This window comes from Oryctolagus cuniculus, chromosome 2, assembly GCF_964237555.1.
Source record: "Oryctolagus cuniculus chromosome 2, mOryCun1.1, whole genome shotgun sequence".
NCBI lineage: Eukaryota > Metazoa > Chordata > Mammalia > Lagomorpha > Leporidae > Oryctolagus > Oryctolagus cuniculus.
In genome coordinates, this window is record NC_091433.1 from 174,450,606 (window position 1) to 174,470,566 (window position 19,961).

Here is a 19,961-nt window from a genome sequence, read left to right on the forward strand (position 1 = left end):
AAGATCTCTTTCTCTTTCACTCTGCTTTTCTAATAAATAAATAAATCTATTTTTTAAAAAAAAGTTCATGTAAGTATATATTATTTTAAAAAAACTGTTTGAATTTCAAATTTTTTGTACCAAAACAAACTCATCTTTCAGTTCCACTTCCATGAGCTTTTAGAAATAGCCTCATTTGGACAAATAAATATATTTAAATGGTCCTAGAATTTGGCCACCCTTTGGACAGCAGAGCCAAGAGTCTGGAGCTCATTTTCACTATCCAGCCTCAGCTCTTGCTCTCCTGGCTGATATGAACATTTTTCTCATATTTTTAACATCACATGGAACCAATATTGTGGCATAGCAGGTCAAGCTATTGCTTGTGATGTGGACATCCCATATTGAGTCCCAACAGCTTCCTGCTAATGAGCCTAGGGGGGCAGAAAAGATGGCCCCAAGTGCTTGGGCCCCGGCCACCCTTGTGGGAGACAAGGATGGAGCTCCTGGCTCCTGGCCTTGGCCTGACCCAGCCCTGGCTGTTGCGGCCATGTGGGGACTGAACCGGTGAATGGCTCATGCTCTTGTTCTTTCTCTCTCTCTTTCTCCATCTCACTCTGCTTTCAAATAAATGAATAAGTCCTTTTTAAAAAAATAAAATAAAATCATAGCTATAGCTTTGCAATCTTGAGTCTAATCTTGAAGACTAAATAGGCTTCCCTTTGTTCCTGGCTCCCTGATTTTGGGGTGTGCCTTCTTTCTCAAAGGCTCAGAAAAATGTGACATGTGGATGACCCCGAGTTAGCAATGCCAAAGGCTTAGCTCAGCACCAGGACTGCACAGGGGCCTTAGGGCACACCTGAAGTGTACAGGCACTGACACACTCACCTCGCCACTGGCCAGAAGAGAGAGGACACACAGCCAAGGAAGGAGACGATATGCCCAAGGCCACGGTCTACAGAGCTGTTTGAGCACAGATGCCCCTGAACATTCATCATCCTCACTGAGCTTCCCCCAAGTTCAATGAGGACCCCAAGGTGCGGGTCCACCGCTGAGGACAGCAGGAGGCCACTGCCCTGCTCTGTGCTCTCGGCATTGTGAAACCTGGTCTCTGCCATGCTCAGCCCAGCTGGAGGTGAGGCATGAGGGTGGCCTGGGTCTACTCTCCAGGTATTCACTCCCACCCTTGTGTCTCTGTACAACCACCATGGCCCAGCTGGGCTGGCCCACACATCCTCCTCGGATGGCTTTTACAGTTAGAAACATTGATAAATGACTTTAGAAATCTCCAATCTCAGGGAGGAATTTGGGTACAGGACAGAATTTCCTCGTAGACTGGAGACGAGTGAGCCCCATCCATGCATCGCGGACTCCTTACAGCTACGAGGCGGAGGGGTCGCAACATTTCCTGGGCACTCGTTCCAAGCACTGTGGTGCCCTCTTCACATGTGTTGGCTTGGCTGGCACCTGCTCTCTGGGCACTGTCTGAACAGCTGTGAAAACAAGGTGGGGGGGGGGTGCTCAGCATCTAAAGACCGAGCAAGCTCCACCGCCCGCTTGTAAACTTTGCTGTCCACTCGTGCGGACGGGACGTGTCTTGGAGGAGGAGGATGCTCCACTTCAGATTTTAGCGACAGTCGGCAGCTGTTCCTTTTGGGACAGGCACAGGCCCATATGTCATATCTGTTAGAGATGATAGCGACACCTTGCTCAAAAAGCTCGGCGACTGAAAAAGCTGAGCATTTGCAACTGTTCAAGAATCCACAAGGGGGTGCTAGACCAAGCCTCGGGCCCAGGGTCCATGCGCACTAAAGCATTCTGGCCTAGCCCTCTGTAAGACCAGGGCATTTACGTACAAGGTGTCCTTCAATGCTTGCTAGTATGGCCAAAATAGGGATTTATTTTGGTCACTCTCACTGGCATGGAATAACCACTCCTTTTCTAGGGTTAGCTACTTCCTTTACTTCTCAAATTCTTTGAACACCTTATAAAAAATGACTAACATGGAGGACCATTGCAATGAAAAAGAGAAAAGGAACTGCTTCTCAATCCCTTTCCCAGTACTTACAACCTTCATTTCTTAATTTCTGGCCTTAATTTCTGGGCTGTAGTGTCGCCCCTGTGGATCTTAAAACTCTTTGCTACCTCCCCGTCGCAGTAATCCAACTGTGACTGACAGCAGCTGCCTTCTTTGGGCCACTGATCAAACTCATACGTAACTAATCCCGCCCAACCTGGGGAGACCAGGCCAGGTCTGCATGGAGCTGGTGAGCTGAGTTTAGCTTTTGTGTGTACACATCAATGATGTGTAACTTCTGCGATATTTATTCTAAATGCATGAAGAAATCCAAGTAAAACTTCCTGAAACAAACAAACAAAATGTATTCAGAAAGTGAGATCATAATTCATTATTATTACATGAACTTATTTGGTAAATAATCAGCCCATTTAAAATGAAATCGAATATAAAATAATTAAAAGCATTGCATATAGTAATGGTAAGTATTGTACTGGGGAAACATGTTTCCATATGTGTAGTGATGTAACTAACATGTGTTTCCTAATGTGAGTCAGAGTTAGTGAAAATTGAGGGACAGATATTTGGTGCCAGGGATAAGATGCAACGTGGGACATCTGCATCCCATATCAGAGTACCTGAGTTTGAGTCCTGGCTCTACTTCCGATTCCAGCTTCCTGCTAATGCACACCCTGGGAGGCATTCCTGTGGGGGAGCCTGGGCCTTTCTCTTCCTGCCATCTCACTGCCCTCAAACCGCTCCCCCTGGAGCAACGGTCCCCGGGCAGCACCCGCTCAGGGAATCTCCTCGCATGGGCTGAGTGTCCCCCAGGGGCACAGAGGCAAGCTAAACTCATCAGGCCTGTGCATTCCATGGCCCGTCCCAGCCACAGCAAAGAGGCTGGCATTGGGCCCTGCTGACCTGGTATGTCATGCAGGTCAGCCAGGCCAGCCAGCTGCCAGCTGCAGCGCACCCCTAGGTTTCCAACACCAGACCTAGATGCACCGGGAGGCAAATGATGCTCAGTGCAGGTAACTGGGCTGACTTAGCTCCCAGGGGCAGAGGCTTTGTTTAAAATCAGGACACCGAAGACACAAAGAACTTAATTAAAGAGTGAAGAAGGAAAAGAGAAAGTGGAGACGAAATCCATTTCTTGGCGGGGGGGTGGTGGTGGTGGTGGTGGTGGTGGCATAAAAACACTTTTCAAACGTCACCATCTTCTTAATGAAAGAGAAAGGCGGACAGGTGCACCCTGGCAGAACATGCACCCCATGCAGAGGGTCTGGCCTGCTGTGTCCTGGGCGAGGGCCCCAACAGTGGGCCCGCACAGGCAGAGCTGGCAGCTCTTACGCGTCAGCCAAAGGAAGAAGTGGACGAGAGTCAGAATGAGAGAGACCAAGACTACTGCAAAGAGATCAGCTCGACGGAAGAGGGTAGTAAAGACCAGAGGGACACAAGCCGTGCCTGAGGACAGAGGACCGAGGCAAGCCCCCGGGCCCTGAAGCATGATGGGAGAAGTGACTTTGAAGTTCAGGGCTCACGGCTCTTGCCCACTGTCGCACTGTTGTTCTCTGCTGAACTGCTTCTCAACCCGGACTGCAAGGGCTTTATTCTGATACCTGGAGACGCCCAAGCGCCAGGCGCCAGGCTGTACAGGCTGAAGTCCCAGGTGTGCCCTGACACCACCACTCCCCACCTGCAGTCGGCTCCTCTTGCCCATGTCTGCTCTCCTCCAGTTCTCCAACATGCAGAGAGCACCACGAGCAGGGGGGAGGGGTGAGAGGAGCCCCCCCACACACTAGTGCCAGCCACTGGCTCAGAGCAGGGCACCTCGCTGGCTGATCACCCTTTACAGAGGCAGGGGCGGAAGGCCCCCACAGCACGAGCCCTGCCTTCTCGCACGGCCCCTCTGCCTGGGGGCGCTTCCTCTCTCCTGTCCCCACTTCTCCAGATTCTGAGGGCCCTTCAGACACCCCGGGAGCCCTGCTGGGGCTGGCTGTGAGTTTTACTAGAGCTGTGCTTTCCAACCTGTCTTCCTGGCAGAACGCGAAGGTGGGGAGAACTGCACAACCCGGGGCGGGGCCACGCAGGGAAGGCTTACCTGAGATGCTCAGCTGGAGGCTTTGCAGAACCCCAAGTGCCCCCTGGTGGCCCTGAAAGTACCCCAGGGGTGCACCTTCATCCAGGTTCAGATTCAAATTGCATCAATTGGGCACCTGCTAGGTGGCAGGAATCTTGTGTATTCGTATTTATTTACTACATTCCGCATGCAGTTAAAAGTCTCCATAAGGTCACCCAACTGGTAAGCTTAAACGAGGCTCTAGCTTCACATCCACTCGCTTCTCCCCAACATGACTTGGAGCTGTGCCTGGTGAGATGGCTTTAACCTGCCCTTCAGGAGGGAAACCCAGGGGTGCACTTGACTCTGAGCTGGTGGGGGGCAGCCCTCGGCTGTGGGGGGGGGGATCCTGGCAGGGGGACCTCCCCCTGGATGCTGAGTCTGAGTGGGCCATTTAGCCCCGACAACACACAGCCCTGGCACTGGGGCACTCACACAGCTGGGAAGGAGGCACCACTTCTCCTGCTGGAATCCCGAGAAACCACTTCCTCATTACTGTCTCACGAGGACCAGAGAACCAAACACGATCCTCTGATGCACGACAGCTGGAGAGGTGCTCAACTCCGTCCCCCTTCCCTCTTCTTGGGGAGAGTCCCAGAAACCCAGCACCAGGAGAGCAGCAGAGGGGCTGGCGCTGTGGTGCAGTGGGTTCAGCCACCGTCTACAATGCTGGCATCCCCTGTGGGCGCCGGTTCACATCCCAGCTGCTCCACTTCCAATCCAGCTCCCTGCTAATGCACCTGGGAAAGCAGCGGAAGATGGCCCAAGTGCTTGGGCCCCTGCCACCCACGGGAGACCTGGCCTTTCCTCATGGGAGACCAGGAAGCTCCTGGCCTCTGGCTTCAGCCTGGCCCAGTCCTGGCTGTTGTGGCAATTTGAGGAGTGGACCCATGGATGGAAGACCTCTTTCTCCTTCTCTCTCTGTAACTCTGACTTTCAAATTCATAAAATAAAATTTTTTAAAGCAACAGAGACTAGATCAGAACTGCTCAGAGAGCACCTGGACCTGAGCAGTCACCTGATCCATCCCCCTGCCCCCTGCCCCCGCCCCCACTGTACGGGGTGGGGGAGGGGAATGGAGGCCAAGAACAAGGCAGGGCTGGTCTGTGACTCAGGGCCTGACCTGCTTTTGAACTCCCTTCCTCAAGTCCAGTGTCTTTTCCAGCTGACCACGCAGGGCCAAGTCACCATGGCCACTTGTGGCGATGGAATGTTTCAGTCATTTTATAGAGAAGAAACTTAAAACTCAGAGAGGATTAGTGACTTACCCAAGGTTGCCTAGCTGCTCAGGGCAGAACTCTTGCATCACCACAACCTGAGAACTGGAGATGAGCGCGGGCTCTGGGCTAGCAGAGAGCACCCACCCCATCTCCATCCCTGGGAGCCGGGCTGGTGCGGCTCGGGGAAGCTCCTCCCTGGAACTGCCCAGGCTGGGGAGGGCCCTGGGGCAGCAGGGATGAGACTCGAGTGCTCAGCCACCAGGCAGCCCTGCAGGAGCTGTGCTTGGCAGCCCATCGTCCCACACTCATCTCTAGTCTGGGGGCTAGGGCCCATCTTTCTGATCCAGCAGGCATAACCAAAGACCCCAGAATGCACTGGGAGGCTCTTGGCTCCCATAGCCCCAAGCACCCTGCCCTGATGCCGGCCTCCCTGGCCTCCTTGCACAGCCGAGCACCTGTCCAAGAAAGCACCTGCCCGGGATAGGCAGAGAAGCTCGCTGGCCCTGGCTGGGGCAGCTTACCCACCGGGACGTCCCTCCGCCTGCAGTGCACGGCTGCTTCCGAGCGTGGCCTCTGGGCCTTTGGCTGTAGGGTAAGTGATTTGTGTTGTATGATGTCATCAGTGTGGTACCAGGGCTGAGCTGCCAACGCCACGGGCGCCGTGGGTGTTAATAACCTTAGCGATGAGATGCGAGCTTGTTTGTGCAGCCAGCTCCCTTGCAGGCCCACTGTTTACCTTTGATGGCACAGAGAGTGGGCGGGGAGAGGGTGAGGTGAGACTGGCCTCCTGTCCCCAGGGCCTTGATGTACAGCAGCCCTGGGACCTGGCCAGGCAGACACAGAGCTGCAGCCACTGGGACATCCCTGCTGGAATGGACACAGCACTGAGCACCTGGCGGCCCCCGGTCCCATTTCTCAGCGAGCGACAGCCACGCCCTCTGCCTCCAGGCCCTGCCGCTGACACCACCCCTTTCTTGTTCACAGACTCGGGAAGGGCCCATTCGCAAGGGGAAGCTTAGCCCCAGAGGAAGTCTGCAGTTTCCTGCTAGAATGTTTCTGAAAAGCCAAGAAATGCTGCAGCCAGATTGCCAATCCTGGCTTCTCTGCCCCAAGGGCCAGGTCTCTTAGCATTACCCCCAGTGCTTCCTCCCTGTGATCACTTGGGTTGACTCCTTAATCAACGCTCGGGGCCTAGGAACACACAGACGGTACTGCATCTGCAGCAACCCTGGGAGCCTCCTAACCCCGCTCGCTGCCTTCTGGGCTTCTGGGACGCAGCCGCCCTCGGCCATCTCCAGTAGGTTCCCCGTGGACACTGAGATCCGGGCTTGCTCGGGATGCTCCAGCCCGGGTGTGTTAATGCCCCATGCCTGGCTTTACTGCCCCATGCCTGGCTTTACTGCCCCACGCCTGGCTTTCCATAACTGCTCTCCCTTGGGCTCTCTCCCCCAACCCCCTACCTTTCACTCGCTTGTCCCTGTCCTCAGTGTGCCTCCCCCTTCCACCACGCCACCAGAATGGCTCTAAGATCCACAGCGTGTCCAACCCTCAGCCCTCGTCTTAGCCGACGTCTCAGCAGCAATCCAGCACTGGCCTCTCCCCCGCCCCTGGCCCCCATGCCTCCGGCTTCCCGGTTTTTTCTCGCTGGCTGCTCCATCTCAGCCTCCTGCACCAGCTCCTCCTGGGCTGCTAGAATTTCTCACGGACTCTGGCCTGGCTCCTCCCCTCTATGCCCATCTCTCAAGGCGCTGGCACACAGCCCACGGCTTCATTAACAATCTGTGCGTCCACCCCAACCCCCAACCCCAAACCCCCACTTCTGCTTCCAGCCCAACCTCTGCTCGGAGTTGCACCCCCCATAAACTCATTCACTGACTCAGCATCTCCACTTTGATGCTTCACGGGCACCGCAGACTCAAGCAGTAGAGACGCCTTCCTTCACGCCTTTGGGTCCCTTTAAGGAAACTGCACGGCAGGTGCAGCCAAGGGCAGGAATGATCTTTGCCAGTTCCCTGTGAGGGTTTCCCAGTGCCATTTGGACAGAGCCCACTGGCTCAGGAGGGCTCACACAGCCTGGTGCCCGCCTCTGCCGCCCCAGGCCTCGCTCTCCCCATCTCCTCCTGCCCCAGGCTTGCTGGAGCTCCCTCTCGCCCCTGCATATAGCGTCCGCTCTGGCCTCTCAGAGCCTTAGCACATGCTGATCCCTCTGCCTGGAACCCTCAGCACACACCGGTTCCCTCCCCACCCCTGGGTCTCCCGAATTCCCCCGGAGGCCCCAGTTCAAGTACTTCTTCCTATAATCGGCCTCTGGGTCCGGTCAAGGAAAGGCTCCCTGTCTCATCGCACCCTCCAAGACCCCCCTCTGACCCTCGGCACACTCGTTCTTGCCTCTTCAAGCTCTGTCCCATTGGCCTCTGAGCTCCGGGAAAGGAAGGACCGTGTTGTTCCCTGCTGGGTCCCCAGCACCTAGCGCAGAGCACGGCCCCAGCAAGGGCTCCCTAACTGCTGCGTCCGTGAGTAAAATCCACACATGCTCCAGGCACTCCAGGGTGTGGGAAACAGGATGTCTGCCTCCCTCCTGCTCTCGCTGCCAGTTTGCTTAGCTCCATTGCATTTTGTTTGCCTCATCAGGGAGCCAAAGATGGCTAACGAGGGCCAAACACTTCTCTGGAAAGGCTGGAGCCCACATTTCATTCATCTTTGCAGCTCCCTGTGCTGTCCCTGACACAGCGGCTCTGCACACAGTAGGGAGCCATGCCCCAGGGACTAAGAGCAGCACCTTGCTATGCAAGGGAAGAGACCCCTCTTGGCTCCTGCCTGGCCCAAACAGCACCCTACCACCCCCAGCGTTAGGGAGTCTCCTGGAGGCTGGTGCCGTGGCACCGCAGGTTAAGCCACCGGAGACGTCAGCATCCTATATGAGCACCGGTTCCGGTTCCGGTCCCAGCTGCTCCACTTCCTACCTAGCTCCTTGCTGATACACATGGGGAAGTAGCAGAAGATGGCCCAAGTGCGTGTGCCCCGGCACCCATACGGAGTACCAGACGGAGTCCAGTTCCAGTCTGTACCAGCCCAGCCATTGAGCCATGTAGGGAGTGAACTAACAGAAGGAAGATCTCTCTCTCTCTCTCTCTCTCTCTCTCTCTCTCTCTCTCTCTCTTCCCTTTTCCCTCCCTTTCTCTAACTCTGACTTTCAAACAAATAAATTTTTAAAAGCAATAAATGCACCTTTTCTTTAGGAAAATAAAACATTCTTCAGGAAAACCGGAAGACTTCCCCAGTCGTGTAAAATACAGATGCCGAGCCAATCAGGAAAGCTAACTGTTCTCGAAGGTCAGCAAGCACCCCCCACCGCCCCAGCTCCCGCCCTCGTCCTGGGTGTGCCAGCCAGAGCCGGTTCAGGTTTTCTCCTTTTCTTCCTCTGTCCTCAGACAGCTCTGAATCCCTGCAGGTGGTTCCCTGGGAGCCACGGTGTATAAATAAACAGCTCTTGCTAATTTTGTCCTGGGCTTGGTTCTTTTTTTGACTATAACCTTGGTGCTCTGACTCAAATCTGGCCTGGCCTGCTTGTCACTTACGGACCCTGGCTCTTGACCAGGTGTAGAGGTCCCAGAGCCCTTGAGCCTCTCTGCTCGTGGAACACCTGCCCATGTCAACAAGCAATTCTGTGTGGGGCCCCAACCCCCACTCTCTTGGCACTGAGTCCTTGGCTATTTTATTTACCTGTTAAATCTGGGTATTTCTATTCGGTTCTTCTAAATCTTGGTATCTCTGTGTCCTGGGTGATTTGCTTCCACCTGTCCTTCCTTCTGCCCTGTGTCCTTAAGTGTTATTTTGCCACGAGGAGAAGGATCATGGAGCAGCACACAGGCATGACCCTGGAAGTCGACTGCCTGCGTGGGCCAGGGGACTGGAGAGCTGTCAGCTCTCTCTCGGCCAGCACCCCCTGAGGACAAGCTTTGCTGGGGGTCGCCCACCAAACCAGACAGGCTCGGCCCCTCCTCCTGGCACTTCGTCCTGACAGCAAGGTTTTGATCTGGAGGCACTGTTCTGTCTGACATAGTCCACCTGCTGGGGACTCTGCTGGCTGGGTCTGTGCTGGGAGGCAGCTGACCACCATTAGCTCAGGAGCCCAGGACACAAAGCTGCACGAGCACCTTCAACTGGCAGTAGCGGGCGCTTTCCCAGCGTAGCCTTCTCCCTGCGTCCTGCAGGCAGTCACATTCCCACTGGAACTCACCTCTCCCTAAAAGGCAGGGTTTCCCTGGAACTACCCTTGGAACACAAACAGAAGAAAATTCTTTGGGCCCAGCGAGCAACATTTTTTTTGGGTGGGTACACTAACAATTCTAAATGCAAACCTAATTCTAAAATTGCTTCTTTAAAGAATTGCTCAGTCAAGGCGGACAAAGAATTTGAAGAGTTGAAGTGTAAAGCTGTCTCTGATAAAAACTTTTCCCCCTGTTAAGTCTGCACCCACCAGGGCCCTTCCTCTTAGTACATCCTGCTCCTCCACGAGAATCTGATCCCAACCCCTCTGTCTCCCACCTGTTCTCTGCCTGTCTGGATCCCTCACCTTTCCATAAGATACTCCAAAATATCAACTTCCTTTACAACGACTCCGTGTTCAACAGCCCTGAACAGACACAACACTCGTATAAAGAAGAACAAAGCCAGAGAACTCGAACTTCCTTATTTCAAAACTTCCTACAAAGCTAAAGTAGTCAAAACAGTGTGGCACTGGTATAAAGTCAGACCTATAGGCCAGTGGACTAGAATAGAGAGCCCAGAAACAAACCCTCACATATATGGTCAAATGGTTTTCAACAAGGGTATCAGGACCGTTCCATTAAATGGGGGGAAAGATAGGCTTTTTGGCAACAGTGCTGAGAATCTGGAAATCCACATGTAAAAGAATGGTGGGGGACCTTACCTAACACCACTGACAAACATGAACTGAAATCAGTCCAAAGCCCGAATGTAAGACCAAAAACTTACAGTTTTAGAAGAAAGAACGTGGTAAAAGCTTTATGACATTAGATCTGGCTGTGAATTCTTGGCTATGACACCCAAGGCATAGCCAACAAGGGAAAATAGACAAATTGGATTGTTGTCATTTAAACATGATGAACTCCAAAGTCTGGGTTGATGGATTAAGGATGGAAGCTGGGTCCAACTATGGTATCTGCAGTTGCGGACCTGGGAAGCCATTGGGTTGGATTAGGTTGTCGGGTACAGCCCCATGACCATGGCTTTATAAGAGACCACACAGATGCAGAAGAACAAGTGTGCTCCCTGCCTCTTCTTTCCTGGCCCAACATCTGATCCTCCCTCCCCAAATGTTTCACCATCCACTTCCGTCTTTAGACACCCAACTAATGGGGCTGTCTAATCTTAGACTGTGAACTGCCAAAACTGTAAGCCCAAATCAACCTTCCTTCATAAGTATCTTCTTTCAGGTGTTAGTTACAACAATGCAAAACTAACCAATACATGGACTTCATTAGAATTAAAAAAAATTTTTGTGCCTCAAGAGATACTATCAACAGAATAAAAAAGCAACCCACAAAATGGGAGAAAATATTTGCAAATCAGCCAGTGCCGCGGCTCACTAGGCTAATCCTCCACCTTGTGGCGCCGGCTCACCGGATTCTAGTCCCGATTGCCCCTCTTCCAGGCCAGCTCTCTGCTGTGGCCAGGGAGTGCAGTGGAGGATGGCCCAAGTACTTGGGCCCTGCACCCATGGGAGACCAGGATAAGTACCTGGCTCCTGCCATCGGATCAGCGCGGTGCGCCAGCCACAGCGTGCCGGCCGCAGCGGCCATTGGAGGGTGAACCAATGGCAAAGGAAGACCTTTCTCTCTGTCTCTCTCTCTCACTGTCCACTCTGCCTGTCAAAAAAATAAAAAAGAAAGAAAGAAAGAAAGAAAGAAAGAAAGAAAGAAAATATTTGCAAATAATATATCTGATAAGAGGTTGATTTCCAGATTATATAGAGATCTCCTAAATCTCACAACAACAAAAAATAAATAATCCAACTAAAAAACGGGCAAAGACTTGAATGGACACTTTTCCAAAGAAAATATACAAATACCAATAAGCATGTGCAAAGAAACTCAGCATCACTAATAATTAGAGAAATACAAGTCAAATTGTAATAAGATACAATCTCATGTCTATTAGGACAGCCACTATCAAAAACATAAAAAATAACAAATGTTGGTGAAAATATGGAGAGATTGGGACCCTTGTGCACTATTGGTAGGAAAGTAAATGGCACAGATCCCATAAGACAGTACAGTAATTCCACAGAAAGTTAAAAATAGAATTATCATGTGATCTAGCAATTCCACTTGTCCCAAAGTATTAGAATCAGGGTCTTAAAGAGATATTTGTACCCCTATGTTCATAGCAGCCTTATTCACAATAGCTAAGAGGTAGAAACCCAAGTGGCCATGGATGGATGAATGGATAAGAAAATGTGGTCCATACATACAATGGAAAATTATTCAGTCTTGAAAGGGAAGGAAATTCTCACATAGGCCACAATATGGATGAAACTTGATGACATTATGTTAAGTGAGACAAGGCAGTCATAAAAGGACAGATACTGCATGATTCCACTTACATGAGGTGCTTAGAGTAGTCAAAATCAGACAGACAGGAAGTAGGACTATGGTTGCCAGGGGCTGGAGGGTGGAAGGAATTGGGGGGGGGGGGTTGTTGTTTGGTGGATGCAGAGTCAGTTTTACAGGATGAAAACCCTTATGGAGGCGGGTGATGGCGACACAACTGATGCACGTATTTAATACCCCTGAACTGCACACTTAAAATTGGCTAAGATGATAGAGTGCATATCGCTTGGATTTTTAACACAACAACAATTTTTAAAATTCCATCTTCTTAGAGAATCAGACAAGCCTCTGCCATAGAGTTTAAGCCCTGGTCCAAGAGTTACAGTTTGTTAAAGACGTCCCCAAACCCTGACAAGCACCTCTTAAATTCAGGTAACTCTTAAATTCAGAATCTCCCAAGGGCCTATCATCCAAGCTAGCCAGATTTCTCCCAACGAGATCACATGTTCACAAGAACACCAAGATGCTAAATTATCAAATTACCAACGGAAAAAGCAGAATAGAGCAATCCAGGGTCAGATTTAAGGGATCCTGGCTTGACTAGAGCCCAGGAAATAGGTCAAAATTTATCAAAACAATTTTCTGAGGCCTTCTCTGTAAAACTGAATTGGACTTTGATTCACTTTTGTAAGCAGAGAAAAAAATGAACCAATAGGAGATTTTAGGAACAGACATTACCTTCCAATTAGACACAGGAGTCTGACTCAGCAACCAAACAGAAGCCCTCCCATGTCACGCGGTAAATGGGGTTCAACCTGAAATTGAGCTCGAGTTGGCAAGCAGAATGTGGAATGGGAGACAGTCCCACAGTCTGAGCCACACCTACAGGAATCTGCACAGGTTGTTGCCAAGTTGATTTGGATGCAAAACTCAAGATAAATGTCTGACTCGGCGGATAAAACAGCATGGTGATCCTAACTCTACTAATCTGCCTATGGGCACAGCTGCCCATAGATATTGTAAAAAGAAGAGACCTTGGGACAAAGACTGGGTTTATGCCACCTTGTCTTGTTTGGGGACATCTCCTTCCTGGTAGCTAATGTGGCTGCCTAGGGGGCAACCTGTCCCCAAGTGACAGCTGCCTACCTTGGATTCTCTGCAGCTCAGCTCAGACGACTTGACCAGAATCTGCCACCCTCTCTTAACGTGTCTGGGGCCAACCATTGCCTAAATTATGAGGAGACCCATCACCCCCCAGAGGCTGGGCCTCACCAGCCCTGCCAATCTCCTGCCACTCTCTTCTGGGCTTGCTACATCCATGACCTGGGCCAAACCACTGTGCCTCCCCAGCTACCCTGCACTGCCCCAGGGAATCATCCTGGCTTGCACCTGAGCCCTTAGGCACACTCCACCTATAAAACCCCCTGCTCAGCATTGGTTGGCCAGTGGTCAGTATGGAAACAGGATGGGCACGGGAAATTAGAGTTACACAGAGCTTAGAGGATCTAGTCTTCTACCCAAAATACGTTTCAGGAGCAGCAACACTGGTATCATCTGGCAGCTTGTTAGAAATGTAGGGTCTCAGGGCTGGCACTGTGGCATCCCATAGGAGCACCAGTTTGATTCCCTGCTGCTCCACTTCTGGTCCAGCCTCCTGCTTATGCACCTGTAAAAGCAACAGAGGATGGCCCAAGAGCTTGGACCCCTGCATCCATGTGGGAGACCTGGAAGAAGCTCCTGGCTCCTGGCTATTGCAATCAGTTGTTTTGAGTGCACACCCAAGTTTGAGAAGTCCTAGCCTGCAACAGCTCACACTAAAATTGCCTGGGGTGCTTTCAAACACTCCTGATCAAAGAGTCCCTATCCCAGCCCCACTGAGTCAGAAACTCTAGGAGAGGGCCCAGGCCCTGGCTTGGTGGTGGCGATTTTTTTGTTTATTCAGAGCGCCCCGGGGAAGTCAGATGAGCACCAGGATGAGAAGAACCATTGACCTCACAACCCCTTTTGCTTCAAAGAAAGAGAAACTGAGGCAAGTGGCTCAGTTTCTGCACCAGCCCACCCAGGGCACCCCCCCAACTTCTCGTGTGGAACCTGCCCCCTCCACCTGATCTTCTCCTCACTCACAGGTACGTCTCCCCAGAGACCCGCTTCTTCACCAGCCCCCCCGCCCAGTGTAGAATCCCGCCACCCCTTTAACAATGCATGTGTTGTCTGAAATACTGGAAATGACTTAGTTGTTCACCCATAAGGATGACCCCGAGTGGATGCCTGAAACCAGAGATAGTACTAAATCCTACAGCTGCTCTGCCTGTTCCCAAGTGTACATGCCTATACTAAAGCATAATTCATAAACTAGGCAAGTAAGAGATGAACAATAGCTGATAATAAAATACAGCAATTATACTATCCACAGGTTAAGGTGTGACAGCAAAACAAGTATAAATATAGTTTTCCTTTCTCACAATTTCACAGACAGACAGTTGTCCTTACCACGGGTCTCAGGAACCTCAGCCTGTGATTTTTTCCTTTCTTTGGAGAACCAAGAACTTTCTCCTTTTCACTTAAAGGGAGCACTTCACGGCCTCTCATGGGGATCTCCAAATTGAAGGATTCCTACTCTTCTGCTTTGGGGGTATTGCTGAGTACAATAAGGGTGCACAAGTGCTGGGATACCGTGACAGCCCATCTGATAAACAAGACGGCTACTGGGGGCTGGCAACCCAGATGGCTACGAAGTAACAAGCAGGCGGGTAGCATTTATGCCATGGATACGCTGGACAGAGGGATAGCTCACATCCTGGACAGGGTGGAGATTCCATCACGCTACTCAGATCGCCAAGCTACTCACAACTTACGAGTTGTTTCTACCTGAAAATTTTCCTTTAATGTTGTCAGACCACTGTTGAGCGTGGGTGACAAGCAAAACCACAGATAATGGTGACTACTGTACACATATATGTAAGTGTGGGCGTGTGTAATAAATACAGAGGAAAAGTCTTAAAAAATCATGTGATGGTTACCAGATTACCCTGCCTGGGGATTGGGGAGTCCCAGGAGTGTTCAGCCTTATCATTAAGGTTTCTTATTTTTAATTGGGAGAACATATTCCAGTATTACTCGTGTAACTAGAGTTTTTTTTTTAAAGGAGGAAAGAGAACAAGAAGGATCTGCTAGGCAGTGTGGTGATATGCTGATTGCCTTGGCTGATACCCAGTTCTGCCACTTACACTGTGAGTCATTTGCCTTGGGGAGCTTCAGTTTTCTCCTAACATGGGACTGACACCCTCCCCCCAGCATCACTGGAACACTCAGGTGATGGTGTGAGACCACCCTCTGCAGGACCAAGGGGCCTGTAAATATCAGGTCGGTGTCCTCCCACGAGCTTCCATCCATTCCTCTTCCCGATTCTGCCTGCTCCCCCGTGCTCTGAATGCTGACCCTGGACTTGCCTTTCTGTCCTGCCCCTTCTCTTCTACACATCCCTGTCTCCTGTGGCATCCCCAAAACAGCAGGATGATGGTACCTCTGGCTGTGTCTTGGCATCTGCGCAGAGCCCCCAGTGGCCTGAAGCAATCCCATAGTTGCCTCCTGCATTGGGGTGCTGGGCCCTGTGCTGTGAGAAGAAGTCCAGCAGCTAATTCTGCAAACTCAGCCAGGTCCTATGGGTCCACCCCCCACCTCCCATTCTTGGGGAGATGACAGTGGCACCTGTGAGGGTTTCTCTGAAGGGAAGTGATTGGTGGACTGTAGGGGATCTCGGAGAATTTGATGGGTAGTCCCAGGAACCGGAGGAGCACGGGAATTGGTGTCCTTCCATCCCTTGCAAAGGAGCTGTGTGCAAGGGACCAGCTGGGTGAGGAGGCCTGTCTTGGGAGAGCTGTCCTGCCAGGGCTGCTGGACCAAGGCTGGGTGTGAGGGCAGTTATGGAGCTGGCAGAAGATGCTGGGGGTGAGCTGAGGACCGGTGGGAGCCTGACATCCTGCAAGGCCAGGCCCAGGAGGCACACATGTGTAAGGCGGGGATCAAAGGACCTGAGATGGGAGAGGAGCCAGAGAAACCGCAGGAGCCCCCCACGAGGCGGGGGGGTGGGGGGCAGAACCTCACTCTGTAATCTGCCGCCCCGAGGGCACTAATGCCAGGGGCAGCAGCACTAAGTCCACCCAGGGGGAAGGGGAGGTGAAGAGAGAGGTGAGAGAAGTCCACCTTTCTCCTCCCTGCCTGCAGCTGTCCCAGTCTGAACCGGGCAGGCGGGTGGAACTTGCAGTTCTCACCTCCTATGGGGCAAGATGTTTTACTACATGGCTCCGACCAGAAAAGCCACGGGGCTGCCTGGGGCCTCACTGCAGGCGAGAACGGACGCAGACGAGGTTTGCTGGTGCGGGAGAACGTGCTGCTGTCTGCTTGCGTCATGTGTGGTTCCTTCGGGCGGGTGGTTACCTGTGTCTTCACCTGCATAGGTGGGTTAGCATCCTACGCTTGGGCAGACATGAGACGAGCCTCTGCCAGGTGCCAAGCCTGGGGCCTCTCTTTATCTCTCTCGGTTTCGTGCTGCAGCCCAGCCTGTCTGATCTGGCACTTTCCCTTGCCCCACTAGAAGATTTGAGAACATAGGGATCACAAAAGCTCTTCCCCAGAGCCCCAAATCAGCCTGGTGCCAGCTCCTATGTGCCAGCCCCACCTAGGAGCCCGGCTAACCTGGAATACCACAGGTGGCTAGAGACCTCCCTTGGGGTCTCCGAGATCCCCCACCCCAGCTGTGCTGTGCCACGTTGGTCCCTCTCAGCTCCTGCCAGCAAGACAGAAAGGCTGTCAGAGAAGCTATGCGTCTCCCTGTCGTCGTCCCGGGAAGTGGGCATCTTGAAAAAGGTGGGGTCCCAAATGCATGGTAGTCACTTAAAGAGAATAGAAGAGCACTGGGGACAGAGCCCCAAGGGCCTCTCCTGCCCCGCATGCCCATCCTTCCTCGTAGAACAGGAAATGAAACAGTTCTCCCCCCAGTGCAAGGCTGGGTCCCCAACACATTGCCTCTCCCCTGCGACCTTCTCCTAGAGCCTTGTGCTCCAGCCCCCCCCCCCCCGCCCCCCGCCCCGGGCCTCTGATGCTGCGCTCCAGGCTCTCTGACCTCACCCAGTGCGCAGGGACAGCCTGTGCCTGCTCTGCACGGCTTTGGTGGCTGAACCCAGAGATGTCCTCCCCGAGAGGGAGGAGCCAGGTGTGGCCCCTGATCTCACGGAACTTCTATCTAAGCAGGGTAGAGAGGCGTTCATTAAACAGTTTCGTGAATGTGAAATGACAGTATACATAGCCTCTCCTGGGCTCAGTTCCCAGCTCTGCGAGGAGCAGGGAAGTCTTGGGGAAAGGCCAGAGGAGACGCAGGCAGGGTGCAGAGAGGCTGAGGCAGGGAGGGCTGGCAGGGGCTCCCCCGGCTTTGGTAGCAGCTGGGCCTAAGAGAAACAAGGAGAAGGGGCCGGCGCTGTGGCACAGCAGGTAAAGCCACCGCCTGCAATGCAGGCATCCCATCAGGGCACTGGTTCGAGTGCCAGCTGCTCTGCTTCCAATCTAGCTCCCTGCTAACGCACCTGGGAAAAGCAGCAGAGGATGGCCCAAGTGCTTGGGTCCCTGCACCCACATGGGAGACCCGGATGAAGCTCCTGGCTCCAGGCTGGCCAGCCCTGGTCATTGCCGCCATTTGGAGAGTGAACTAGAAGATGGAAGATTCTCTCTCTCTACTTCTGCCTTTCAAATAAATGAGAGAGAGAGAGAGAGAGAGAGAGAGATAAAGGCAGTGGGCAAGGGGCAGGACCTGCTTCTTGTCTTTGAAAGCTGCCTGCTGGCTGGGTAGCATGGATGGTGGGGAGGAACGGACAGAAGCCAGGAGCTGTTACCCACAAGCAAGCGGAGGGAAGGAGGGCAGGAGATGTTCGGGAAGAAGACGGATGGATCGATTCTGCGTGGAGGGAGAGGAAGGACTCTGGCCTGGGCGCCAGCACGGCTGGTGGCTCACGCCCTGAGGAGGGGTCACTGAAATGGCGGGGGGTGGGGGGCAGAGTAGAAATTCAGGTTCGGGCTGGCGCCGCGGCTCACTAGGCTAATCCTTCACCTTGCGGCGCCAGTACACGGGGTTCTAGTCCAGGTCGGGGCGCCGGATTCTGTCCCGGTTGCCCCTCTTCCAGGCCAGCTCTCTGCTGTGGCCCAGGAGTGCAGTGGAGGATGGCCCAAGTGCTTGGGCCCTGCACCCCATGGGAGACCAGGAGAAGCACCTGGCTCCTGCCATCGGATCAGCGCGGTGCGCCGGCCGCAGCGCGCCAGCCGCGGCGGCCATTGGAGGGTGAACCAACGGCAAAAAGGAAGACCTTCCTCTCTGTCTCTCTCTCTCACTGTCCACTCTGCCTGTCAAAAAAAAAAAAAAAGAAGAAGAAGAAGAAGAAGAAGAAATTCAGGTTCGGACCCATTGAGTGGGCAGCACCTTTAGAGACGCACTCAAGAGATGTCCCACGGGCATGTGGACATATGGGTCAGGAACTCCGGAAGGTTCTGGGCCAGAGCTCCTTGGTGCTGGGTGCAGTCATGGAAGCTGTGGTGTGGATGCACCTGCCTAAGAAGAGGGAGAGGAGGAGGAGAAGGAAAAAACTTCAACAATTGCAAAGAAACCCCCCACCAAGCAGGCAGCAGGGGAGGGGTGAGCGAAGTCGGAGGTTTGTGCCGGGAGAAAGATGGCTTCCAAAAGGGGGCCACAGCTGAGAAGCCAAGATCTGAAGACTGGGTTTTGCTGACCCGGGTGGGGCTCCCCCACTCACTTGTTCCCCATCTGGGACTTCTGCTTGTCCTCCAGGCTGTCACCACAGTGCTGAGATCAAGGCAGAGATGTGTCCCAGCCCCTGAGCCCTGAGTCGCCCCACACTGGGTGTGTCCCAGAGCACGGAGCCCATGGCGGGGGGGGGGGGGGGGGGGTAGGAGGGAATCCCCTCATCCAACACTCTCGGAGTGCTGGGCCTTCTGCGGGTGGAACCACTTTCAGATGGAAGACAAAGCAACATACAAGACATGGTCCTGACCCCCAAAGACCTTGCCATCTGCCCGCGGAGACAAGATAAACACACAGAAAATCAGAAAGTCAGAACGTGGACGTGCGTCCAGTTCCAAGCGCAGAGCACCCGAGGGAAAGCTGCTGGGAGGAGCGAACTCCGAGCCAAGTTTCCAGGCAGCGAGGTATTCTGCTGGGAGGAGCGTGAGCAGACGTGGATTTCAGCCACGGCAGAGAGATACGGGTTGACCTGGCAGGTCTGACCGGATAGAGATGGAGACTCCCAGAGCTGGGGCCATGTAGGTGAGGCTGCCTCCTTCCGTGCCCAAAGACGAGGGCCAAGAAGACAGCAAGCACCCAAGTCCATCGCCGTATGGGACGGAGATTACTCCGTAGAACTCGTGCCCCCAAGAGGGTCACCTGGGCCCTGGCGAAGACGCACATGCGCACAGCCCGGCTGCGCCTCACAGCCGGGCGCGGACGCCGGTTCTCGGCAGACCTGCGCTCTGCATCTCCTGGTCCACGTGGACAGAGGGCTGCTCCTCACCTTGACCGGCCGTGAGTCCCTCGCTTCCTCTTCCCCGAGACCTCCGAGCTGACCTCGCGCTCTCTTCCTGGGGACCTGCCTGTTGCACCTGCAGCCCAGGACTGGCTTCTCTGGGCGGTTCTCCCTCAAGAATGCACCCACATGAGAGAGGCCCCGCCCTCGCCCTCCACCCATCCCCCCACCCCCACCTCACTTCCCGCATCCTCTCCCTTGGCTTCTTCCCTTCTCTGGCATCCCTGCCACCTCGCTTCAGCTTGGGGTTTCTCCCCAGGGCTGCGAAGTGGGGCCTCTTCCCTCCTTCCATGATACCTGCAGCCTTGGAAGGGGCACAAGGCCCTCCCCCTGACCCCCCGAAGGCCTCCCACAGTGAGCCCCAACTTCCCCTTAGAAGACCCTCACTGAGGCCGGCGCCACGGCTCACTAGGCTAATCCTCTGCCTAGCGGCGCCGGCACACCGGGTTCTAGTCCCGGTCGGGGCGC

At 53.5% G+C, this 19,961-nt stretch overlaps 1 protein-coding gene across 4 annotated transcripts in view; it reads right to left on the reverse strand.

Annotated features, from left to right (window-relative positions):
* The window catches only part of PLB1 (phospholipase B1), a 137,869-nt gene extending 118,270 nt beyond the window's left edge, over positions 1-19,599 (reverse strand). Inside the window, exon 1 of one of the 4 annotated variants that reach the window (XM_070067898.1) lies at positions 19,482-19,599. Coding sequence is in view for 3 of the 4 variants with exons in the window: in XM_051828739.2 (XP_051684699.2) it covers positions 5,384-5,490 (107 nt within the window). In the remaining variant the exon portion in view is untranslated. Of the gene's footprint in view, positions 1-5,383; positions 5,588-5,860; positions 6,014-19,481 lie in introns of those variants that run through there. The other 3 variants (XM_051828745.2, XM_051828739.2, XM_051828761.2) reach the window with 3 other exon arrangements.
* Positions 19,600-19,961: the final 362 nt, after the last annotated feature.